The sequence below is a fragment of the Sminthopsis crassicaudata genome, chromosome 4 (assembly GCF_048593235.1).
Source record: "Sminthopsis crassicaudata isolate SCR6 chromosome 4, ASM4859323v1, whole genome shotgun sequence".
NCBI lineage: Eukaryota > Metazoa > Chordata > Mammalia > Dasyuromorphia > Dasyuridae > Sminthopsis > Sminthopsis crassicaudata.
The window spans coordinates 40,482,357-40,510,043 of NC_133620.1; the positions used below are offsets into that span (position 1 = coordinate 40,482,357).

The 27,687-nt window shown below is 34.2% G+C and overlaps 1 protein-coding gene across 10 annotated transcripts in view; it reads right to left on the reverse strand.

The window, feature by feature from the left end:
- SPATA1 (spermatogenesis associated 1) overlaps nt 1-27,687 on the reverse strand; it is a 71,833-nt gene that overhangs the window by 31,611 nt on the left and 12,535 nt on the right. For 6 of the 10 annotated variants that reach the window (XM_074266375.1, XM_074266376.1, XM_074266370.1 and 3 more), the window contains 5 exons: nt 16,951-17,068; nt 9,885-9,938; nt 9,555-9,798; nt 8,665-8,694; nt 5,814-6,029 (listed from right to left, as the gene is read on the reverse strand). In XM_074266375.1, coding sequence (XP_074122476.1) covers nt 5,814-6,029; nt 8,665-8,694; nt 9,555-9,798; nt 9,885-9,938; nt 16,951-17,068 — 662 coding nt within the window. The remainder of the gene's footprint in view (nt 1-5,813; nt 6,030-8,664; nt 8,695-9,554; nt 9,799-9,884; nt 9,939-16,950; nt 17,069-27,687) is intronic. The other 4 variants (XM_074266373.1, XM_074266374.1, XM_074266377.1 and 1 more) reach the window with 3 other exon arrangements.

The following is a 27,687-nucleotide window of genomic DNA, read 5'->3' on the forward strand; positions in this document are numbered from 1 at the left end:
ATGAACCTATCTGATAGTGAAAAAGTTCATCTCCATATGATGGTAGCAAGGAAAGAAAGAGAGAGAGGGAGAGGGAGAGGGAGAGGAAGAGGGAGAGGGAGAGGGAGAGGGAGAGGGAGAGGGAGGAAGGAAAAGAAAGAAAGAAAGAGAAAGAAGGAAAGAAAGGAAAAGAAGGAAAGAAAGGAAAAGAAGGAAGGCAGGAAGGAAGGAAGGAAAGAAGGAAGGGAGGGAGGGAGGGAGGACAGAATAGAAACATTCGATCTTGACACCCCCCAAATGAACCAAAATAAAGATAATTATTTCTGCAAAAATGAGAGACAAACTGGCAAGAAAGGAATCAGGAAAATTAAGAATCATAAAATTCTTAAGCCATCTACTAACATTATAACTAGTGGCACTTTCAGTATGTGACCTTTTGTCTAATCGCCAATAAAAATAATATTCTATATGAGAAACAAAATTACATCCATCTTGATATACTAACTAGAAATGAAATAAAAATATGTAAAGAAGCTCAATATAAAAATATAAATAGAATGGCTCACAACTTCATGGTGTTGATTTAAGGTTACCATGTAACATTAGAACAGAATATTGGACTTGAAAGTCAGGAGAATCAGTTTCTTCAACTATAAAATTCTAAAATGAGAGTAATAATACTTATTTTACTTTCCTCCCATAGGAAAGGGCTTAGTAAACCTTAAAATTTTATATAAATTAAAGTTATTATTGTGTACCTAGAGACAAATAGAAATGTTTCATGTGATACTTGATTTTCTTGTTTTACTGAGCATCTAATGAGCAAATATATAAGGTTACAATGAAGATAATTTCAATTTATGTATCAACATTAATTAACTGTAGAAGGTACATTTGGATAGGAAATGAATTAATTATAGAGGAAATAGTTTCATATCATCCTCCAAATAAGTAAGCTTATACTTTAATAGGGTCAAACGAATGTGATATTTGGTTTAGGGACAGTGAAAGCCATTTTGGAAAATATGATTGAGTTTAAAAGAAGCCAAAGAGTAGACTGCTCCATAAGACTCCCATCTAAATATCATAACTACTTTTTCAAAAAGAAAGTTGCAATGTGTTGAATGCAGTGAACATTTAAAAAAAGATCATATTCAAACAGAAAGAAAGTGATTCATTATCATTACAGACATAGAAATCATTTCAGAATCAGTAGCCACATCAGTGCAATCGAATCAATGGCTTATTAGGATAAAATCAATGTGACCAAAAATCAAATTAAAATAATTAAAATGAAAAAAAAAAAAACATTTTGTATCATTATGTAAATTTTAACTCAACCTGTTTTTAAAAGTTGACAAGTAGGCAAAAGTAAAGATAGTTTCTTAGAGAAACATAACCAATATAAAAATTGATACAAAGAAAATGATGGAAAAGTTCAGAAACAACCACAGCTAGCAAACACTTGGGAGCCACAGATAACATTGGTTTAAAGTACAAATTCACTTGCCAAATACTACAAGGCATATGACAGATGTGAAATCAAAATAATAAAATAAAATGTGACCAAAGGGAAAATCACAACAATCTCCAAATAATTACAAAGATACATCAAAATCAACTGATCAAAGCCACAGTTATATACTAACAAAAATGAGAATTTAAAATTAAGAGGATTAATTTAGAAAATATATAAAATATTCAGATTAATAACCCACAAGAATTTAAATAATCCAACTGCAGAAAAAGGAAATTGAACTATTAAAAAAAAACTATCAAAGGAAAAATCTCTGGTCTAGGTGGATTTCTAGAAGAATTTTTTCAAATTTTTAAATAACAATTAATACAAATACTATATAAGTTATTCTAATACCATATAAGTAATTTTCAAAATTGAGAAGTACTCTATCAAACTTCTTTTATCAGACACAGTCCTAATCCCTAAAATAAGGAAAGGCAAAGCCAAAAAAGGGAGAATTATAGACCAGCATTATTAATAAATATCAATTCAAAAATTTTAAATAAAATTCTAGCCAAAATGGCTGGATTTATATCAAGAATTCTCAACAGTAAGAAAATGACGTAATTAGCCAAATTAAAAACAAATTCACATAATATTAATGGATGCCAAAAAAGCTGTTACTTAAGTACAACACCCATTTTTACTTTAAAAAAAAAAAACTCTACAAAAAATCCCCTGCAAAGTATAAGCAATTATATTTTTAATATGAAAAAAGTATCCATATAGAATCATAAGCTAATATTATTTGCAATTATGTAACACTAGAGTTCCTATATGTATATAGGAGTAATAAGAATGTCCCTCTTTCTCTGATATTATTTGGCATGTGTCAAGAAATGCTAACAATAACAGGAAGATAGGAGAAAGAAATTGAATTCATAAAAATAGGCAAAGAAGATGGAAAACTACACTTATTTGCTAATGATACAATGGTTTACTTAGGAAATCCTTAGCAATCAGCAAAGAATCTGTGACAAAAGCTCCAGTAAAATTTCAACTACAAAATAAGGATCAAGAACATTTTTCATACTCATAACAAAAGCTGGGAAGCAATAATAATAGAAATAATATTCAAAATAAGTACAAAATAATGCAACATCTGAGAGTCAATCTACCGAAGAACACATACACAAAATTACAAAGCATTCTTTAAAGAAAAAAAGAGGAATAACAAATATCTTGGCTAGGCCTTGCCATTAAAATTAAAATGACAATAATACCAAAACTGCCTTACAGATTTAGTGCTATGCTAATCAACCTACCACAGGGAACAATGGTAAACAATAAAATAACAGCAAAATCTACTTGGAAAAACAAAAGATCCAAAATATCAAAGGAAATAATGAAAAAGGAAAAAATGAAGGTAGAATAGTACTCTCAAAGCTCATACTTTGATATAGAGCAGTAATCACTAGAACTATTTGGTGCTTGTTAAAAAGTAGACAAATAGATCAAAGGAATAGACTAAATAAGGATAATCAGAAATAATTGATTATAATAGCCCCAGTGTTCAATAAACCTGAAAACATAAATTACCCAGGAAAAAATCCCTACTTGACAAGAATTACTGAGAAATTTGGAAAATGTCTAACAAAAATTTTGGTTAGACCAACATTTTACCATATTTGAAATGAAACCATGACATGAATATTAAAGATCATACACAAATTAAAGGAGAAATAAACCATATACCTTTTATAATTAAACTTTCTAGGTGAATTCTTAACTAAACAAAGAAAAGAAGCAATTATAACATATAAGTTATATCATTTTGATTTCATGAAATTGACAAATGCAAATTGAATAAGAAGGGAAGTCGTTGACTGGGGGAAAAAAATCTTCGTTTCAAATATATCTGATATATAGAATAAATAGAAAACTAAAAGTAATATCTAACCCCCCAAACCATCCAAAAGACAAGTTGTTCAAAGAATAGACTATAAAATATAGAATAAAATAGCTTAAAAACCAGTTCTCAAAAGATCTGCAAACTACTAATATGGTCCTAGTTGAAGGAGGGGTTGGGAATCAGAAAGGAATAAATCTATCTGAAAGGACTAGTCTTAAAGGGACCACAACCAGCATCATTACTAATTATAATATAAAAGAATACTCCAAATCATTAATGAAAAAAAAAAAACCATAAACCAAAAGAGTTCTGAGGGTGTACCTTATATCCACTAAATTGGCAAAGATGACAAAAGACAGGAATAGTCAATGTTGGAGAAATTGTGGGAAGACAGGCACACTATTTGTTGTATATTATATATTGAAAGAACTGTAAATTGGCCCAAATAATCTGGAAAGTAGTTTGTAATTATGCAAAGAAAGTGATTCATTGTGGAAAGATAGGTTCAGTATTTGGTACATATCGTATACTGATAGAGCTATAAATTGGCCCAACCAATTCTGGAAAGAAATTTGTAATCATGTAGAAAGTGACTTACATGTCCATAGAGGTTAACTCAGATACTTCCAAGAAGGACAATGACAAACAGAAAGGATCTGAAGATAACAAAATATTTATAACAAAAAACTGGGAAACTCTATGCCTCAAAGCTACCGTCAGCTATAGGACCACCAAAAAGTCCCAAGAAAAAACCTTTCACATTAAAATTGAATAGATATAAGTTTGGCCACCAAATATTAAAAATGATTGGGAATTATGTTAGAAACGTTACAATATAAAACTAAAATACCAGGAGATATATCACTAAAATACAAGGAAATTCCCCTCCTCCCATCCAACCTGTTGCTAAGGCCTGCCAATTTCAACACTGCAATATCTCACCCCTTTTCTCCTCTGATGCTGCCATTACTCTAGATCAGGCCCTCATCACCTCATATCTTGATTACTGCAATAGTCTCCAGGTAAATTTGTTTGCTGCAAGTCTCTCCTCACTCCAGCTCATTCTCCATTCAGTCACTACAATAATTTTCCTGAAGCACAGATCCAATCATGTCACTTCCCTACTCAATAAACTCAAGTGACTTTCTACTGCTTCCTGTATCAAATACAGATTGCTTTGTTTGGCATTCAAAGCTCTTCACAAACTAGCTCTCCTCCTCCTTTTCCAGTCTTATATCTTTCTCCCAATGTTCTCTTTGATCCATTAACACTGGTCTCCTAGCTGTTTGTTCCATGAATAAGATATTACATCTCTTGGCTCCAGGTGGCATGTTCTCTGGTGGTGTCACATACCTGGGAAAGTCTCCCTCTTCTGTTCCATCTACTGATTTCCTTCACTTCTGTTAAGTTTCAACTAAAATATCTTCATTTACTAAAAATGTCCCCCAATTTCTATTAATTCTAGTATTTTCTCTCTGTTATTTCTTTTTCATCCTGTATATATACATATATATATTATATGCTTTGTATATATGTAGGTATATGTGTGTGTATTTGTTTACATATTCCCCTTCTCCCCCATTAGATTATAAGCTCTATACAGGTAAGGGACTTTCTTTTACCCTCTCCTATCTCCAGTGCTTAGCACAGTGCCTAGCACATAGCAGGTACTTAATAAATGTTATATAAATCACCTTCATAAAGTGATAATAGTTGAAATCATGAGACCTGAGAAGATAATCAAGTGAAATGTTATTGAAAAAAAAAGAGAAGATTCTGGATGATCTTGAGGAACATCTATGGTTTTATGGTTAAATAAGTATTTAGTGAGAAACTGAGAAGGAATGATTAGACAGGTAGAAGGAAAACCAGGGGAAAGCAATGTGATGAAAACCTAGTGGGAAGAGAGTATCAAGGAAAAGAGGGTGATTAACAGTGCCAAAGATTGTAGAGAAGTCAAGAAAGATGAGTATTGAGAAAAAGCCAGTAGATTTAGTGATTAAGAAATTATTGGTTGACTTTAGAAAGCATTTCAGGTAAGTAGTGAGGTCAGAAGGCAAACTGCATAGACTCAAAGAAGGAAATAAGAAGAAGGGGATGGAATCAATTATAAATTCCTTTCTCTAGGAGTTTAGTCAAAAAAGGGAAACAAGATAGGATGACAGCTAGAAGGAAAGATAAAAGGCTGAATATAATTTTAGATAAGTTAGATAGGAGAGCCTCTGGAGGAAACTGAATGGGGATAATAACTTGATGTCCCAAAGTAGAAAGCTCACCATCCCTGGGATCTTCAAACTGCAGCCAGAAAATCATTTAATGATTAATCATGTGTTTGAACTTAACTGAGTTCAACTGCTTAGAGAGTGTCCAAGGTCCCTTATCAATCTGAAAGTCTATAATTCTATTCCTTTGTCTCACTTTAACTGATCTAGGCTGAAAAAAAAAAAGTGAATTAAATTATACCTCTTCTTTTGAGCAAAATGTTAGCACCGTTTCTTTGAGTCTGCTCCTTGACATTATTCCAAGGCAAAACATTATTACAATCTTCCCAAATTTCATTGGGAGACACTTTAATACGGACTTTTGAAATGGCTGTATTGTTTCCTGTTTCCGTATTTGCAACACTTAAATCATCACACACTTGCGACTCAACAGGTTCTTCTTCCTTACTCTTTTTACCTAACAGAAGAAATAATTTAATTAAAATGACAAAGTTGAATTCATCATATTTTTAGAAATATTAGTCCCAGAGTACTTTAAAATATGTAGTGAATGCATACGTATTAATCATGTTTTATTTCTTTAGTGGTTCTAACAAAGATTTGCCTTTATTGACTAGGAAGTCAAACACTACACAACAAAATGCAATAAAAGCAGTCCACATGAAAAAATGTATATATGTCATCCTCTTTAACCTGATAAATGAAAACTAAAGATAAGGAAAAACATTTAATGCCTTTCTGTTGAAATGGAAAAAAGTAGGAATGGAAGGGTAAGAAGTAAGGAAGGAAGAAAAGTAATGGATCCAGATCACATAAGATAAATTAGAAGAGAATTGAAAAGTTCATGTATCTTTGTACTATACATTCATAAGAAAATACAATTCATAGAAAGATTTTTGAAATGAAAAGAGCTTTTTAAAAACTTTTTCTGCTCATGATCTCCCAGGAGGATCTGGTAATTCCCCCAACATCAGGGATCATTCCTCCTGATCTTCAAAAACCAAACAAGAAAAACAAACACAATAACATGCTACAAAAAACAGGAGTTCCAGGATATCCAGAAAAGGAAAGAGCAGTCTCCAATATTTTCCCTTTGTTTTAGAAGAGGCATGAACAAAATCATGAAGATTTGTTTAATTCAACATACATTAAACCACAAATATATGTTTAAGAAATATGAAGTTCATTGAGGGAGATGCAGAATATATATAATTCAACTCAATTTTAGAAATTCTGCTAATTCTAAGGATACAAAGATAGATAGAAACAATCCTTGACTTCAAAGAGCTTATCTTCTACTTGAATGGGGAGAAGCACCTGTATAGATGAATAGATAAAGATATAGAAAATTCTATCTATATATAAATACACTTCTGTATATAGTTACATAAATGGTAACTATATATAAAATAAGTTTAAAGCAAAGAGTGGGAAACTAACAACTAAGGAAATCTAGACTTTTGTGGGTTGTGGCATTTGATCTAAGCAGGATTAGAATATGTTCCCCTGACCTCATAGCACCTTCAATATATGAAGGAAAAAGATTAGAACCTCATCACAGTAGAAAGTAAATGACAACAATAATAAAGAACCTGATTCTAACTAATAATAATAATAAGTATGAACTGCTTAATAGAAATATAATTAATAGGAATCTTGGGAAGTAATCACTACATAATCATAACAGTAAAGGAGAACACTATCTGGTATCATCTATAATGTGCTATAAACCATAGGAAAGAAGAATTCAGAGTTCAGAGTTGAGATAAGCATTTTGTACTCTGAGACTAAAAGAAAAGTTAGTTCAAGAGGGAACTACTTAGGAACAAAATTCTGGGAACAAAGTTACAAATTATTGCTATGAAAAAAGGGAAAAGTAGATATCGTGGCTAATGTGACTGTATTGAGTTCATAAAACAGCTCACATTTTATTTTATCATTATTATTATTATTATTATTATTATTATTATTATTATTATTATTATTATTATTATTATTTTGCTGAGGCAATTGGGGTTAAGTAACTTGTCTAGGATTACACAGCCAGGCAGTGTTAAGAGACCGAATTTGAACCCGGGTTCTCTTGTCTTTGGAGCTGGTGCTGTATCTATTGCACCACCTGAGACACATAGTCAGCTAAAAAGCATTTATTAACTATGTATTATATTTTGGGTATGGTACAAAGCACAGGGATGTGCTTGATATGCTGTGATGCCGTAAAAGAGCTCACAGTCTAATAGGAAAGACAATTTGCAACAACTATATACAAACAAAATATTTACAAGATAAATTGGAATAGTTTCAGAGGAAAGGTACCTGCATACCAGGAAAGGCTTCTTGCAGAAGATGGCAGAGATAAGATAGAAAATCTCAGTCATGAGATACAAGCCACTGGAAATGTCCAGAGTTGGGAGATGACTGTTGTGTGCAAAAAGCAATGTCACTAGATAACAGAGTACATGGAGACTGGGGTAAGAAGATGGAAAGGTAAGGGGCCAGGTTAATAGAGAGTTTCAAAAGTCAAAGAATTTTATATTTGATCTTGGAGGGCATGAGGTAGCCACTGAAGTTAATAGAAAAGGCAAGGTGACATAGAAGAGCAATATGACAGCGAGGTGGAGGAGAGGCTTAAGTGGGGAGAGAACTGAAGCAAGATGACCAACCACAAGCTACTATAACGGGGTGGATAAGTGGTGTCCTTGCCTAGAATACCCTCTTTGTTGATATTTCCCTTCTGAGATTATCTTTCACTTATATTATATGTATCTTGTATAGAGTTCTTTGAATGTTTTCTCCCCCATTAGAATTGAGCTCTTTAAAGATATGTACTGTAATTGTGCCTTTCTTTATATCTGCAACATAGCATCATTTCTGTTTCATAGTAAATGCTTAATAAAGTCTTATTAAGTAGCTGGAAATTAGAGCAATACAATTTAGTTCAACCTTAGAAAAATCTTGTTAAACAGAGTTGCTACAAAATAGAATAGGTTGTCTCAAGGAATGGTTAAGTTCCTAATTCATGCAGGCATTTAAATGGAAATTGGGATGTTTGAAATAAGATTTAAAATTTGAATAGACATCAAACTAGATACCTTGCCACTCATCTCCAAGATTCTTTGATTCTGGGAAGGAATAGGAAATCATTCTCAGTTAAAATGGAAATGGATTAAAAATGTGACTTTATCAAACTAATTCTAAGAATACCAACATAATAAAGTTTTATACATAATCAACTTTAAGATGGAAATGGATTAAAAATGTGACTTTATCAAACTAATTCTAAGAATACCAACATAATAAATTTTTATACATAATCAACTTTAAGAGAGATTATCACTGGGAAATATCCCTTCACAAAAACAAAAACAAAAACAAAAACAAAAAACTCTTTTAATCACTGGTAACATTGTATGAAATTCCACATTGGCCACTTTGTCTATTGGAATAAGATACATCATCTTTTAAATACAATTTCCTCTGGGAACACATTTTTATAAAAATTAGAGTTGGACCTATTTTCTTGGGTGTGACCTCTGACCTTTAATATTTAAAATTTTATACTACATTTTTTCACCAAGTATTGACCCCATAACCCATAAAATTCTCTAATTCATATATAAAACATGAGGTTAAATAGCATAAATACATCTTCCCTTTTGATTTATGAAAAATTCTCCAAGTCAATCTCCCTTAACAATGCTCTCCTGTTTAAAAATGAGGTTATACTAGTGTTCAAATACAAAAATACAGTGTATGTATTATTCCTGGGCCAGTTTAGTAATTCTTGGCTGAAAAATTTGCTTTTTTCCTTACTTACTTAGCGTACTTATGAAAATAACCTAAGATGTTCCAAAGTGAATTGTATCTTTCTGTCAACCTGACAAGCTTTTTCTGGGTCTTAGATTTGTTTTGGGATTGCCTTTAGGATTTACAACCCTAACAATCTATAATAAACATTTTCCCCCATGGCAGTTGAAATCACCTTCTTCCTCATTCTTGAGTGAAGGAACTTTAGTAGTACTCTCTACTATGCTTGGTTCTTTTTCGGGTTTCTGGTTTGAAGGAGTTTGGGAACTATTGTCTAGTTGCTGGACTGCTTTATCATCTTCAGATATATTAGAATTATTCTGTTGTGCATCTCCCATAATAGATGATGATGATGATGATGAATAAATATTTCCTAAGTGGTCCACTATGGGAAGCAAATATAATTCTGGTTGAAGAGCCTAAAACATACAGGAAACAATTTAACAGAGAATAATTTTTTTTAAAAAAATGTTTTAAAATAAAAATTTCTAAGCATGTTACATACATATGGTGGAGCAAATGACTTGAGTTTCAGTTCCTTTTCTTGCTTTGTCTTCACCTGAAAATATAAACATGAAAAATAAACCAAGGCTTTCAGGATTTTTCATTTATCTATCTTTAACTTTGCAAAGAGCATATACAGAACTAAGCTAGATTTTAAAACCAATAGCAAAACCTGATGGAAGATATTGTAGAATACAAGTTTATTATCTGAGTGCATCAAAAATAATTGAATTCATTCATCTTTCAATTATGCAAATGTTACTTCTCACATAATTAAGTAGAACTCAACTGTTAATAAAAGAGAGTTCTAATGGAGGGTGAGACTAGAGGAATAGTTTTACTTGGTCAAATGTTCTTTTGGTAGAAAAGAAAAAGGAAATTATGGGGATGTCTGCCTATTAAAGAATAGCCAAACAAATTATAATGGAATATTATTATGTTTTAAGAATAAAATGTAGAGCTTCAGAAAACTCAAAAAAGCTGTCTCAACTGAGACAGAGTGAAAAAAAAAAGAATCAGAAAACCTTGTCACAAATTTATTTCTTCCACTAAGCAAAGTATGTTTATAGTAGAAATTCATATTTGAGTGGGGAAAGAAAAGAATAGAACTTAGCTATCAAAGTAAAAGTGGCAATGGGTACTTTTATTTTTAGTTAGTTAACTGTGGAGGCAGAGTAAAGTCAACCCAAAACACTCTAAATTCCTTTAAATAATGACTGTAAACAAATTTTAGAGCACTAGAATACCCCCCCTCCAAATGGAGTAGAATGTTTTTCAGCTGAACCCAATTTAGGTCAACAAAAAGGTGTGTGATAGTGGGAATCCAATGTGCAGTCCTGGTGCAGGCCACCAATACAACCCCAGCAGGAATAGGTCTAAGGACTTCTGAATCAGCATCAGATAGTTAATTATGAAAATGAAAAATTATGACTAAAGAAGTGAAACATATATATCCTGCCATCAAGTAATCAGCAAGTATTTATTAAACACTTATTACACTGTGGGTTTCTCTATCATAGTTTGGATATATAGCAGGGTAAGAAATTAAAAATAAGGAATAATAATAAGAAATTAAATGGAAATTTGGGGGGACTTTTGTGGAAGCCACAGGCAACATGAAAAGGCCAGCAGGTGACAAAGAAAAGTTTAGAAAGTCAGAAATACATAAAATATATGTATAGTATTATAATATAGCCTATGACCAAATACTTAACTCAAATTTTACAATAAAGTACCAAAAGAAAAAAAAATTCAAAAGTCTTCTCTGCTACAAAAGGAGAGCCAAAATTTTTATGGGGATTTTTCAGATTGCAGGGGTGCTGAGTCTCTAAATCCCATCTTCCACATGAAAGGGATAACTATAAATATCAAACAATTTCATTTTTATTAAAGCTTTTTGCTTTAGATAATTTTTAGCATTCACCTTTGCAAAACCTTGTATTGCAATTTTTTTTCCTTCCCTTTCCCCCAACCCCTTCTCCTAAACAGCAAGTAATTCACTATGTTAAACATGCATAATTATCATGCTATATAAGAAAAATCAGATCACAAAGGAAAAAAAATGAGAAAAAAAAACACAAAATGCAAGCAAACAACAATAAAAAAGGTGAAAATATTATGTTGTGGTCCACACTCAGTTCCCACAATCCTCTCTCTTGGTGTAAATGGCTCTCTTTATCACAAGACCGTTGGAACTGGCCTGAATCACCTCACTGTTGAAAAGAGCCACGTCCATCAGAACTGATCATAGTATAATCTTATTGCTGTGTACATTGATCTCCTGGTTCTGCTCATTTCACTTAGCATCAGTCCATGTAAGTCTCTCCAAGTCTCTCTGAAATCATCTCACTAATCGTTTCTTAAAGAATAATAATATTCCATAACATATATATCATAACTTATTCAGCCATTCTCCAATTCATGGGCATCCACTCAATTTCCAGTTTCTTAACACTACAAAAAGAACATTTTTTGCACATGTGGTCCTTTTCTCTTTTTTATATCAAATAACTTGAGAAGGGAAAGTCCTGGATTAGCTTTTCCTCCAAATTAGCAAGAAACTGTCCACACTTGGAGAAGCACAGTCTAATCTGTTGACATTAAGCAAGTGGCAGTCATCTTGTCTTGGGGTCTCTGCTTTTACTGAATGCAATTTTTAGCCTGGAGAAGATGTCTGTAATCAGTCCAGCACTCTGCACCACACATTACCTTTGTCCCTTTCACATCCTGTCTGTCTCTTCTCCTTACAATCACATAGTCTATTATAAAGGCTAATGTTTACTGCAAGGGTGCAGCCCAGAGATCTTATTGCATTTAGATAAAAGGAAGATAGTGTTGGTGATGAGGTCATGAGATGCAGAAGTCTTCAGTGGTAAATGACCATTGCTGTTGCTGTTTCTAACTTTAGTCCTCCTGAGAAACCTCTGCCATGTCTGGTAATCTGCATCTATTCTAGCATTAAAGTCATCCAGAATTAGAAACGTGACCTCTTTGGACACACTGATGATTAGGGTCTCCAGGTCTTCATAAAATTTTTCTTTGACCTCATCAGGGATTGTTATGGTGGGAGCACTGACACTGATGAGCATAGACGCAAGTAGCATTTGTATTTTCATAAGCCTGTCATTCACTCCTTTTGATATGTTTGTTGATTAGATTAGCTTTGATTGTAAAATCTATACCAGCTTCACAGAACATTGTGCTTCACTGAAGCCACTCTAGAAAAACTGTATGTAACTCCTACTTCAGTAAGTGGACCTTCACCTGCCCATCTTTGTTTCACTCTGTGAAACTGTGTGTGTGTGTGTGTGTGTGAGTGTGAGTGTTTCGACACAAGGTGGAATCTCTGCCTGGTTGGGTAAACAGACCTGGGTTGGGTAAGCAGACTATTTTAAGGCACCTTTTCTAGACTCTTCCTCAACCAGAAAGCAAGCATGCAATCTTTAGAAGGCTGTTCCAACATCCAGGGGGCTGCTGAATCCCACTGCTGCTTCCAGTGAGAAGCCAACCCTATGGTCCAGGCTGCTTATGTGCAGGGAAGTCACTATAGCTCCCAACATGTTTGCACTTGTTGCTTTGTCATTTGTCTGTCACCATAGTACTTAGAAAAGGCAAAAATGGTAAAACACTATGGGCGATGTCTTTAGATTCATGCATAAGTCAGATTTAAGTGAGGCAGAGTTGCATGAAGTCATTGGCCTGATCCTCTCTTCCAGAGCTGTCACAGTCCAGTAGCAGAATAGTCAAGATGACTGGTGATGGCTCAAGATGCAGCAAAGGACCTCAGTGCCTTTGATGTCTAGCCAAGCTCTAAGCACTTTACAGTATCTGCTTCAGCCACCTTCACAGGCTATTGGAACAAATTGTTCTCTTCTGCCCATTCCATCAGAAGTCTTCACATGCTTTGGGCAGACCCCATCTAATCACCAATGAGTTTTTCTGTTTCAACAAATTGTATAAAATGTCTTTGTAAGAGAAAGAAAGAGAGAAGAAAAAAATTTTTTTCCTCTCAATAGTATTTTATTTTTCCAAATACATGTAAAAGTAGTGTTCAACATTCAAAGTCAGCAAGCAATCTAATATAGGTTATACATGTGCAATTTTTTAAAACATATTTCCAGATTTGTCATGTTTTACAAGAAAAATCAGATCAAAAAGGGAAAAAACACAAAAAAGAAAAAAAAGGGAAAAAAGGTGACAATAATATGCTTCAATCCACATTCAGTCTCTATAGTTCTCTCTCTGAAGATGGATGGCATTTTCCATTGGTATAGGGTCTCTTCCTTCTTATGGAAGTTTAAAGTTTCACTCAGCTTGGGAGAATAATAAAACTCTCTGAGAGGCTACCTTCACATATAATATTCATATATAATACATATTTAACAAGTTGTTGGAACAGAGATGATATTTTAAAAGGGGGTTTAGAGTCCCTCATTAACCAATGAACTTCTGAAAGGAGTAGTGTAGAAGAGCAACAATGTGAATACCAACAAAGCAATCCAAATAGGAATGTATATGGTATATACAAAAGGCAACCATTTCTCTTCTTTTGCACCAGACTGGCTGGAAGGACATCTTTTCTCACATGGAGAATTTTTTATTTACTTCAAGTTAAAAATATTTTTCTACATTCATTCATGCAAATCAGCTTTGAGATGGCTAACAAATGAGTTGCAGAGTGACAGAAAATGTTTGAGATACCTAATGAGAAAAAATCATTATTTGCAACTCTATACACTCTATAGCCTCTCAGTAGGCTTCCAATTTCCCCAGACTAATCAGTTTCTCTATCCTCTATTGGAGTCACTAATATTAATTATGTCTCAAGGCAGTAGTGGTTAATTTCTTTTATATAAAAGAGAAGAAACAATACAATCACTGAGGAGAAAGCAAAAAGATAAAAAGAAGTAGATTTTTTGGATCTAACATTATTTAGTGCCAAGTTTTTCCACTGCATGTAGAACCCTTCCTTACTACAAGGAACAGAAAATACCCTTTTCGTTTCTATTCCTTCCCACTCATAAGAAGGAAGAGAAAAACACCTTGGAGGAGTTGATAAATTAGCAGAGCAGTTTCTCCCCAACTCAGAGGCAGGGAGGGGAGAAGGGTAATGTCTCAAAGGGGTACTTAAGGTAGTTCACAAATTGTTGTCTTCATCAGCATAGCCAATATCTGTACCAGCCTCGGAAGCTACACAGTGATTCAAGAAGAGATTAGAGAGAAAGAGACAAAAATACCCCAGCACTGAGCATCAACTCCCATGTCACAAAACTCCAAATCTACTTTTTTTCTACTTCCGTTTTTGGTGCTTCCCCTTCTCCTCCCCTCCCCTTGCCAAGAATTCTCTAAGTTCCACATTCTTCTCAGTTCCATAATTTCAGTATTGGTTAATTGTGGGGAAACATGTCTACATCTCTAAGCTGATGCCAACTCAAGGTTAAATTAGCAAATGCCCTTGCTTCAAAATAACTGGCACAAGAAGAAACTTAACAAATGCTTGTTGAATTGACTTAACTCTGAATTATTATTCAAGAAGAATATACCAATATGAACTTGTGAGGTTCAGTTTTAATAGTTTAGACCCACAGAGGTCACCTTGAATTTCAGGACTCCAACTTCTGAGGAACAGTTTGGGGGAAGTTCAGTAGATACACTACATAGTGGATATAAAATCTATGCAAAGTAAATATAAAATAAATTAAGGAATGGAGAGTCCAGAAAGGATTTGTGTAGAAAAAGATGGTATGTGAACTGAGCTTTGAAGAAAGTTAAGGATTTTAGGAGATAGAAATGGGGAGGGAGTACTTTTCTGGCAGGGGCCAGAAATCTGACAGAAATGTTTGAATAGCAATTGTAAGTATGACAATTTTTTATTTACTACAACAGCTGGAAAACAAGGAAGCCCTTGAAACTTCCTAAAGACTATTAATAAGGGATAAATATACCCAGATTGTAGAAGGCAGCCTCAGTTCTAAGGAAAACATGGAATGGAAGCTTAAAGAAATCAGGCCTTACTTTGTCAAGTTGCTTTTTCTTCTTTCTCTTTGACTGGTTTTCTCCTTTTTTCTATTCAAAAATAAAAGCCTTTCCCCCATTAGCCTCTCTCAAGCTTTTTTTTTTCTGTTTGCAGCACTAGGGAAGGGAGTTATGGGGATGGAGTAGGAGATACAAGATTACATCAGTGGACAGAGTAAAAGATGTGGAGTAAAAAGACAATTTAAATTGAGACTACTACTCACTACCTATAGAAACTTAATCAAATAATATTCTCTCTCTAGGTTTGACTTTCTTAATCTATAAAAAGAAGGGATGGAAGAGACTCTGAGTTCAAGTCCAACCTCAGCCACTTACTTACTTTACCTATGTAAATAAACTATTGTTAAGTCATTTAACTGTTTTAGTTTCCCTCATCTATAAAACGAGGCCCAGAGAGAGAACTATGGAGACTGAACGTGGATCAAAGCAGAGTATTTTCACCATTTGTGGCTATTGTTGTGATGGTGGTTGTCTGTTTGCTTGGTTTTTTGCCTTTCTTATATTTTTCCTCCTTTGGATATGATTTTCCTTTTTCAGCATGACAAATATGGAATATATTTAGAAGAATTGCACATGTTTAACCTAAATTGGATTGCTTGCTGTCTTGGGAAAAGGGAGGGGGGAGGAGAGGAAGAAAAATTTGGAACACAAGGTTTTTCAAAGGTGAATGTTGAAAACTATATATATATATATATGTTTTGAAAATAAAAAGCTTTATTAAAATGAAATGAAATTTTAAGCATTATAGAAAAAATTTTTAAAGAGGTTAATGTTGAAAATTATCTTTGCATATATTTGGGAAAATACAATACTACTTAAACTTTTTAAATATATAAAAAAGATTCTTTCCATCTCTAAATCCAATAATCTGATAAGTCTAAGATGTTTGTCTCTAGTCTAGTTGGGAAAAGTACTGGAGATGTCAGCATACCCAGGTTCAACTTCTGGTTCTGCTACTGAAACCAGAAGGGCAAATTTAACCTCTTTGAGTCTCAGCCCCTTCACCTACAAACAGAATCAGATTAGCTGTCTCCAAGGTCCTTTCCAACTATACAACCTATGGCTCCTATTTCTAGACGAAAGGACTCATTGGATCTATGTTGTACTCAAACTATATTCAGCAAAGTCTCCCTCAGGCAGAAACATTTCTTTTTACAGCTAAAATACTTCACACTTTCAAAAACTCTGAAAATCATTATTTACTCAGAAAAATCATCATTATAAAATCCTGTTTTCAATTCATGCTTCTTTTTGCTACCAAGGAAATTCACATATACATAGCAGGACACATATACACATACACACACTCTTATATAGAGCAGTGCTCTTGGTCCCTAAAAATGGGGAAAAGTTGGAATCAAATCTTTCTTGTACAATTTCTTAGTGATATTTAAAATTTATAAATTATCTCTAAAGTTTTAATTGTTTATCAAGTATAGTTTAAGTTGTAAATTAAGAAGTCGTGTGGAGAAGCAATTAGAACATGTGCTTTTTTTAAAGTGAAAGAATAAAAACAATGGAAAATAACTTACCACAGCTAAATTGTTTCCTATGCATTTCAAAAATAAAAATTTTTCTGCCACAGCTTCCTCGCCCAGGAATTCACCCAGCTGCTCCCTCAAGGCTTGTAAAGTAAGTTGAGGTGACACCCTGAAACAGCATGATACATTACTCCATCTGTAATATTAAACTTAAAGAGTTTTTTAATTTTTTTACTAAAAAAACTAATGAGGGATTAATTTTTGTCATATTGCTGGGCCTTTAGAATTACTGATTCACTAAAATAAATTTAGCTTAATACACATACATAAATGTCTTGACATATAGTTGTTTTAAGAGGGGTGAAATTAGCATAGCTATAATACAATAACCAAGAGGTCCATATTCCCAGAGTTTACAATTGTGGGGAATACCTGTGATGGATGCAATAGCTCTGTTCTTTCCTCAGGATGCTGGCATTCCAAGAGTACTAAAATGAAAGCTCTTGGGACCTGGCATCTTGATATTTCCCTCAAAATGCCATTAGGCAAATGTCATCAACTGGTGCCATCTGTCAGTAAGGTTAAGTTCTCATTCTCAAGTCTTTGTTCATTTTTATAGACTATTACAATCTTGTCTCATCCAGATTTCTTTTAGACTTCTGTTTTTTGACATACGATTTTTTTCTCTGGCCAAAATTTGGAATATTATTTGGCTCCATTTATGAAGTTCATCATCCTTTGGAATAATAGTCTTCTAATAATAGTCTTCTATCAATAATATCAATTTATCACTGTTAAATCAAGCATTTCCAGCCAACATAAACAAAAAGATAAAGTGATTGTCTATGAAATTCAGCCAAAAAAAAAACCCATAGAGTCATTGTATAAATAATGAAGATAATTTTATAAATGTCTATTTCTCTCTGGCTGTATTCTACTGAAGGGATCTTTAGTAGATGCCTTCTAGAAACACAAAAGACTATTTCATTTGTCATTTTAAGACAGATTCTGTCCAATATACACTATTTACAGAAAAAAATCTAAATCCATGCTGCTTAATTACAAGTAAATGAACATAGTGTCTTAGGTGACTGAATGAGGCAATGGAACCTAATGAATGTTTCTACTGGATCTGGGAGTTGGGAAGGCCTAGATTCAAATCTTGCTTCATACACTTACTAGCCATGAGTAAATCATTGAATTTCTTTTGTTTCACTTTGTTCATTTATAAAATGGAGACATTATTATCACATATCTCAAAGTTAAATCAGATAATGTAAAGCAATTTGCAATCCTTCAAACTCTATAAAAGTGAACTCCTACCATTATTATTATAGTTAAGATCACAGACTTAGTTCTGGACAGGACCTTAGAGACCATAAAGTTCAATCTCTTTAGAAAAGAAACTAAGGCTGAGAAGGGGTAACTAGCTTAGCCTTAAAAGTTCCCCAAGCTTAATAAAGTTCTATACCTACTTAGAATCTAAAGGAAATTTACTTATGGAGAGAAAACATAAAAAAACACAATATATACTTCAAAATACTTCAAAGCAACTTAAAGAGTAAATGAGCTAGAATATTATGCTTTTAATTTGCCCTGGGGGTAGCTGTGTAAAATAATCATTATAAATACTCATTAGTCTAGGATTCAGAAGGAGAAAGTATCTATGGAAAACATTTGGATCAAGATCAAAAAAGGAAAAAATAAAGAAATTTTTTTAAACTAGAATCTATTAGACTCCCCAGACAGAAAAAAGGAATAGATAAGGAGTTTGGGAAACATCACAAGTACAGAAAAGATGTAATGATGAGAAATTACATTTACTTTTTCATCTGCTGAGTTGCTCTTTCTGAACTCTATTTTGAATTTGATTCTTTCCAACAAAGAGCAGAAATGATGGGAATGTTGGAGAAGGTGATTATTCTCTTCTAGAGTTTGTGGTAAAGAAAAGGAAAACCAAAAAGGCATCTTAAATCTTGAGAGAGTATATTTCAAATGCTTCAGAGAAAGAACAGATCCTACGGACTAAAATTCTACAGGGAAAGCCTTCAGAAGAATGATAGGAGAAACTAAACTCTGGAGACACAAAAGGTAAATGCTAGGTAAGGAAGAAAACCTTGAGTTGTCTAAACATTGATACCAAAGGGACCTCACCAAACTAACTCAGATTTTTAAAATATATGTCCAGAAGAATGCAAGAGTAGATAATAGAAGATTGATTAAAAAAAAAAAAACAAAAAAAAAACAGGATAATATTGTTAAAGAATAGTGTCAAAAGTTCTAAATTTCTAAATTAGCTGGGGGGTAAGAATGAAAAATTAAGGCCAACAAAAAGCTTTAAAAATAAATTATATTTTAGAAGAAATGGAGTCCCCAAGGCTTCTGCTTACAGTGAATGGAGCAATGATAACTGATAACAGAGGCAAAGGAAATTGTTCAGTTTTTGTTTTGCTTCTGTTTCTTCATAAAGGAAAACAGCTTTAGGATGAGAAGGATAAAATCAACATGATCAACAGAGTACTGATAATCAAAATAAGAAGATAGTCAAAATAAGGTAGGGAACACCTTGCTGTCTTTACTGAGAAATCCGCTGATATGATTGCTGAGTCATACTTAGGGACATTGGAAAGATCTTAGAGAACATGTAAGGTATCATAGGATCAGAGAAATGCAAACATTTTTCCAATGTTCAAAAAAGCAGAGTATAGAATCTGTAAATCATAAGCTGTGAACTTGATTTTAATAACTTGGAAAATTCTAGTATGTATTATTAACAAAATAGTGGATATTGGAAAAATGAAGCAATTGTTTCTTTGTTTTATTTCTTTTGAATGAATTTTCTCATTTTTAAGTCAATATCTTTTTCCCTCAGTAATTGAAGGTTTTCTTAGACTATTCTCATGCTAGTCTATTTGCTGATTAACTTTATCTCAAGTTCTTTGATTTTATTTTAATCAGTTTCTTTGATCCTGTCTCATTCTCCTTTTGCCCCTTTTTTTTCCCTATCTGCCCAAGGATGTGGTTCAAAAACTTCCCTACCTCTCTCTCCAAGTTCTGTTTACGTGAATAAGCAATGGTTTCAAAGAGCTTTTTTGTCAAGAAATGTTAATCATTTCTCTTTTCAATTGAGTTATTAAGTGATTAGATCAGAGAACATAATTTACCTAGATTGTATTAAAGTGATAAAGTGTCTCATTATATTCTTGTGGAAAAGATTTAAGTAAGATGTGGGTTAGACAAGAGCACAATTAGAAGGAATTAGTTGAAATACTATATTTATATCATTAATAGTTCAGTGTCGATATAAGTAGATGGCTCAGAGATCTATGTTTGCCCTTTACTGTTTAAGATTTTTATCAATAATTTGGACAATGCATAGATGGCATGCTTATCAAATTTGTTAATGACACAAAACTAGGAGGGTTAGTTTAATATTTTGCATGAGAGTCAAAATAAAACCTTTCTTGGAGAAGCAAGAATCTTGGGCTGAATTTAATAAGGGAAAATTTAATATGGATAAATATAAAATTTTACAGTTTGGTTCAAAACTCAAGATGATGTGATTATAGAGCAATTTGAAAAAAATGGAGTGTTTTAAGTATGTGAATCAATAATGTGATAAGACAGTAAAAATGCTAATGCAGTCTTGAGCTGCTTTTAGAGAGAAACATTGGTTTGGTCAGACAACATCTGCAGAAATGAATTAATTTCCAGATACCATCATTTTAGGAAGGTCTCTGATAAACCAGAGATCATGTTGAAGTGAGCAGCCAGAATTAGTAGAGAATACATACTAAATGCTTAGAATCTATACAATATAAAGACCTCTTAAAGGAACTAGGGGGACATTTAATCTGGTAATGAAAAAAATCAGAGTAAAAAGTAACAGTTGCCTTCAAATACCTGAAAGGCTTTCATATGGAAGATTAATCCATTTATTCCTTATATCAGCAAAAATCATATTTCTAATCCTTGTAAATGCAAATAAATATAAGAGGTAGATCCGTTTTTGATCAAATTAAGCAGTTTTCTTAAATAACTTGAAAACAAAGGTTTAACTTCATTAACTGGGTATCTAAAACTGGACAAAATTGAGGGATACTGAATTTCCATATCTGTTGTGACCTCAATAAAAAATTGGCTGTCCCTACTCTAAGTCAATCAGCTCTGGAGAAAGAGTTTAGTATGTTACTTTTCCCTTGTACTTGGAAATGCAGCAATGATGGAGAGGAGGAGTCCTCTTTTGCTAATATCACTCCCATTGGGAGGGGCATCTTGCAGCAGCAGAAGCACAGTGTCCAACAGAGAAGATCTAACTGGAGAGTTAAGTTGAAGCAAATTGGTGAGAGTAGATAAAAGATCAGAGTCTAATACTTGCTCAGAAGAGAGCAGAACCAAGCCTCCACCTGGTCTTTCACCTGGTATGACTTTTTTTCTTCTCTAAAAAGCACAGGTATCATTCCTAAGCCAGGAATTCAGCTGAGCCAAACACAAAAGATAGCAGAGATTATGGCTTTGTCTGCCAGTCCTGTGGTACTGATTTTGTTTCTTTCTAAAAATAACATAGCCTTACCCTGGGAAAGTATTTCAGTTGAACATGACCAAAAAGTACATTGGTCCTGAGATACTTGTGTCCCTTAGGAATCTTACTTGTAAGTAAGAATTGGTTTTTGAGTGTAAAGAGATGCGAAGAGAATATCCAGAAGATGGAAAACTAGACAGTGAGGGACTTCGAATTCATGATATAAGGGGACAGTTGAAGGAGCTGTGAATGTTTAGTGTGAAAAAGAGAAGATTAAGGGGGGGGCCCAAAAAGTTGTTTTTAAGTACTGAGATGGCTGTCATATGGAGGAGCCTCATGCTTTTTTATGTCTAGCTCCAGAGGGCAGAACCAGGACCAAAAGGTAGAAATTGGTAGAGGCAAAGATAAGCTGAATGTCAGGAAAAACATCCTAACATTAGCTGAACAAGAGTAGATGGGCCACCTGGGGAGCCAGGAGTAGATGAGCTCCTCTTCCTGGAAAACCCTTTATTGGTTATATAACACTGGGGATTCCTGCATGACTTGAGAGTAAACAGAGACTTCTTCCAACTCTCAAATTCGTAAATGTGTGACTGTCTTATTGCCAGTTTCTGGCAAGCAATAGGATGAATAAATGAATGGATGAATGAAAACATAAAAGGTATCATAAAAGTTAGTGTGGCTTCATCAAGAACAAATTGTGTCAAACCGAGCTCATTTTTTAATAAGTGTTACTCAATTGGTAAATCCTAATTCCTGATTCATGTGGGTATAGGTAACAGGAGAGGAAGCTAAGAGAAGAAACATCAGCTGAATAAGAGGAAGAAACTTATCAAGATGATTAGGAATTTGGACTTTTGAAGGCCAGAGACTGAATTTAGGGAGAAGAAATTTGAGAAAACTAGGAAATTCCAGTCAAAATCATTTCCATCTTCTTTGGCCAGAGACTGGTCTCAAGAAGGAGAAAATTGGACTAATTTGGCAGAAGTTAAGGAAAAGTTGAAAGGAGACTGACTTGAGTTTGAGGAGGAAAGTACAAAAGAGTAAATAAGTTAAGAAAAGGTAAGCAAAACAAATTGGTATGACAGAGTAAGAATTTAGTGAGAGAAGAGAAAAGGAAGGAAAGGAAGGAAGGAAGGAAGGAAGGAAGGAAGGAAGGAAGGAAGGAAGGAAGGAAGGAAGGAAGGAAGGAAGGAAGGAAGGAAGGAAGGAAGGAAGGAAGGAAGGAAGGAAGAGAAGGGGAGGGAGAGAGGGAGGAAGGAAAAGAGAGAAAGGAGGGGAGAAAGGGAAAAAGAAAAGAAGGGAGGAAAGAAGCATTTATTTATATATCTACCATATGCCAGATACTTATTAATATTATCTCATTTGACCCTCACAATAACCCTATGAGTAAGGCATTATTATTTCCCCTATTTTGCAAAATTGTAGGGAAATAAAATTGGTTATAGCTTTTAAGTCCTTAAGTCTCTGTCTTGGGCCTTTCTCTTCTCCCCACACACTATTTTTTTTAACCAAGGTAATTTCATCAGCTTCCATGGTTTCAATTATCATCTCTGTGAAGATGATTCCCAGAGCTAACTTTTCCAGTCCTAATCTCTTCTGACCTCCAGTCTCACATTTCCAACTGCCTACTAGATATCTCAAACTGGATGTCCCCAATACATTTTTAAAGTCAACATGTCCAAAACTGAACTCATTATCTTTTCCCCTAAACTCTACCCTTTTTCCTATTTCTCTATGGGTATGTTTGCAGGCATCAGAAAATGTACTGGTCAGGTGGCCATCCAGTCTCTCCTTGAAAACCTCTAAAGAGGGGAAATCTTCACCTCTCTAGCTATTTTTAGACAACTCTTATTCTTATGAAATTTTACCTGATATTGAACCTAAATTTATCTCTTTATAACTTCCACTTACTTTTCTTAGTTCTGCCTTCTGAAGCCTAAAGAAAGTCTAGTGCATCTTCTATATTGCAACCCATCAATCAATCAATAAACATTATTTAAGCACCTACTATGTGCCAGACACTGTGCTAAACACTGGTGATACAAAAAGCAGCAAAAGATAATCTCTCCCCCTCAAGTTTACCATCTAAAGGAAGGAGATAACTTGCAAACAAATATGTATAGAGCAAGGCATATACAGAATAAATAGGAAATAACAGAAGGAAAGAAGTAGAATTAGGAAGAGTTGGGGAAAATTTCCAGTAACAGAAAGGATTTTAGTTAAGACTTGAAGCCAGGGAGGTCAGTAAGTAGAGCAGAGGACAAAGAGCTTTCCAGGAATGAGATACAACCAAGGAAAAATATCTGGAGCAAATATGTCTTGTGTATAGAATAGTCAGCAAATCAGTATCACTAGACCAAAGAGTATACATGAGGTGTTAAGTTGTGAGGTGACTGGAAAAGTAGGAGAGCTGGGTTCTGAAGGTTCTGAAGGCCAGAGTATTTTATATTTGATCCTGGAGGTAACAGTGAACTACTAGATGTAGATGAGGAGGAAGGAGGTTGCCATGATTAGCCCTATGCTCTATAAAGATAATTTTAGTGGCTGAATGAAGGACAGATTGGAGTGGGGGAGACTTATGGCAGGCAAACCCATCAGTAGGTCATTGAAATAATACAGATGTGAGAAGATGAAGGCCTGTACCAAAGTGTAGCAGTGTCAGAGGAGAAAAAAGGATATGTATTCAAGAGATGTTGTAAATGTTAAGTTGACAGGCCTCGACAACAGTTTGGATTTTGGAGATGAGAGACATTTGGAGTTTAGGATCACTTCTAAGTTGCAAACCTGAGGGCCACATGGAGGGTAAATAGTTGGTAAAGGAGATGATGTGGAATTTGAATTTCTGGATAATGGCTTAAAATATTTGAAATGACAGGCTCTTGGCCAAGGATGGGATGAACTTAATAAATGCTGATAAGATTGCATTTGCCTAGTGTCTTATAAATCATATCAAAAGAGTTATAAATTTTAAAAGGAAGGGAAGGAAGGAAAATTGAATATTCATCCAGCTATATACCAAACAATAAAATTAGGGAAGAATGTCTACTGAGGCATCTAGAAATTTATTGGAGAAAAAAACAATCCAGGAAAGAATTATCAATAAGACTCTTGGTCTTAAATGTTTATAAACAAATTCATGAAGTTTGAGCATGAAGAGAAGTTAGATCCTTTAAAAACAAGGCCAAAAATTATACTTCATAGTGTCATTTTGCCTTGGTAAAAAGAGACCCATGCCTAGAATATAGCTCTGGATGGGTATACTTTATTCAAAAGAAGCAGAATAAGCAAAAGGGATGACGCTTGATAGCATCATGCATGAAGAAGGCATATTCAATGAAGAAGTCCAAGAAGTAGGAGGAGAAGGCTGAACTCTGAATAAATTGTCTCATGCTATTCTTGTGGGGGGAAATGAGCTGTGGGTAAGATAATTATATAATCAGATGGATTTAGAAGTGATTGAATTGTTGAACTTAGAGTCATCAGGAATGGTTTTATGTCAAGCTGAAAACAAGTGAATTGTGGAGTATCCCCCAAAGGATCCATGATTGACCATATGATTTTAAACATTTTTATCAGTGACTTGGGTGAAAGCTAAATAAGACAGCATGCTTATCAAATCTGTAGATCACATAAAGCTCACAATGAATCAAAGTGACACGTAAAGAGAGTTAACATGATGTTGAGCCAATGGGATCAAGAAAGGTCTACTGACCAGGCCCAGGGATGTGATAAGACTTCTTGTACCCTATTTGGGTCAGGATACATTTGGAATATTGCATGTTATGGGAGATGCATTTTTGGAAAGACATTGATGAGATAGAGTATCCAAGGGAAATCATATCATATGAAATGGATTGAAGTTACGAATGATGTTAAACTTAGGGAATAGAAGACTTGGCAATGATATGATTGCTGTCTTCTAATTGAAGGGCTGTCAAAGGAATTGGGATTAGAGTTGTCCTGCTTAGATCTGTAGGGAAGAGCTAGCAGTGTATACTGCAGAGAGGCAAATCAGCTCAATTTAAGAAAAAAAAATCGTAACAATTAGAACTACTGAATAAAGGAAATGATGGATTCATTTTTTCAAAGAAAAGTTAGATGACATGTTGATGTGTATATTGTTGGTTTGTTTTTAGGTATTTTGTGGAGAGTGTTCTCAGTCAGAAATGGCTTCAGATAAATGGCCTCTGAGCTCCGTTCTAAATGTGACCTTCTGTGATCAACAGCTCCTCCTTATTCATAATAATATTCAGATTTCAGGAATTGGCTTTGTGTAATCCCCATGTTTCCTGAAGTTTTAATTTCTCACTTTTTCTCCAACATTATCCCTGGACAAGGATTTGTGGAAATGATTCATCCACACCCATCCACTTCTTCCAATGGGAATTCTAACATCCATCATTATGACTGAAAGAAAAGCATTTATTTAATGCTTACTATATGTAAACCACTATGCTAAGCACTGGAGATGAAAACAGAAAAGTGATAATAACTTCTGTCAAAGAGCTCACATTCTAATAGGGATGGGCAGCACATATAGATTTTTACTGAAGAACAAATGGAAAGGTCCAGTGGTCTTAGGGTTCAAGGAAGATAGGATCATCTTGGTATCATTTACTAGGATAAAACCTAGACATTTCTGATGCTAAAAATAATCTACTTCTCAATATCTTTTGTTAGATCATCATCTGTGTTCTGCCCTTTAAACATGAGTATACATTAGGATTCTGACCTGGGTTCTAACTCTTTACATTCCCTCAGTGATCCATCTCATCAGATCCTGGGAGTTCAATTACTATCTCTCTATAAATCACTCCTAAACCTCATCTCTCTCCTGAGCTCCAGTCTTACAATACCAACTGCCTAGTAAACTTCTCCATCAACATGTCCCATAGGTTATCATTTACAAAATAGAACTTATTTTTGTTTCCCTAAATATATGCCTCTTCCTAACTTTCCTACTCTTGTCAAGGGTCCTGCAATATTAAGCTTCTTACATTCATAAAATCCAAATCATCCTTGACTTTTCATTCTCTAGAACTCATTCCATTTTCCACAGTAATCAGCTACCAAGCCTTGTTCACTTTTCACAAAATTGTGATCATCCCTTCTCTCTACTCATATGACCATCATCCTATTTCATGACTTCATAACCTCTCATGTGGATTATTATAATAGCCTTCTAATTGCCTTAGATTTCTCCTTACTCAAATAGATCCTAAGATAGTTGCTAAAATATCTCCCTAAAGCACATGTATAAACACATCACTATCCTGGTACAGCTTCAGTGGCTCCCTATTACCTCTAGAATAAAATGTAAAACTCCTTTTTTGTCATTTAAAATGCACCTTTCCAGATTTTCTCGCCAGAACTATTCCTCAGATAGGACATTCAGTCATCCATGTCTCTGCCAGTGGTCGCCTGTGTTTCTCCCTCTTTATATCCAAACTCTTAGAATACCTAGCTCTTTTCAAGATTCATTCCTGATGCAACCAGCTACACAAGATTTTTTTTGATTTCTCTAGTAGTTAGTCATTGCCAATTCTCTCCCCATTCACCACCTCCCTCCCCCATCAATCCCTTCCCAACTTGGTAGAATCTGTCAGGACTTGTATTTTGCTAGTAGGGTTTCAAAGGCTCACAGTCACAAGAATGCCAGGATGAGGAATCAGAAAAGTTTAGTGGATAAATTTTGTTCATGCTTTCCACAATGTCCTCTTTCTCAAAAATTCTACTTTCTATCTCAGGTTTTTCCCAGCCATCACTGCCTGCATCAATATCCATATAGCATAAAACTGTATGAAGGAAACCGGCAGCTGCCTAAACCAATTTATAGACAAAGTGGAGGCAATAAAAGCAAACAACAAATATATAATAACTGCTGCCAGATCTCATAGGAGATGGTGGGCTATCTACTTTGTCTCTGCTTTGACTCTCAAGAAAGATGGAAGCTTAGACCTTCTGTCCAATTACCATCATATAGAGATTAAGTCCATGCTCTTTCATTTACTAAAAATCCATTCTTTATTCTAATGGTCACTGGAAAGTTTACCCAGAAGTCAAGTTTCAGCCACAATCATTGCCAGGCTTCTCTGGTTCTAGGACTTATTTGATCACATCATATAGAACATTTGGTCAGTTAAGAAAGCAGTAAACTAGAAGATTATGTTGAAGAGTCATCCACAATTTCCAAGCCCCATGTTGGTTGCAGAATTCAGCCTATGATCAGACTGGGAATGCCCCCAGAAGATGGACTGGCAATA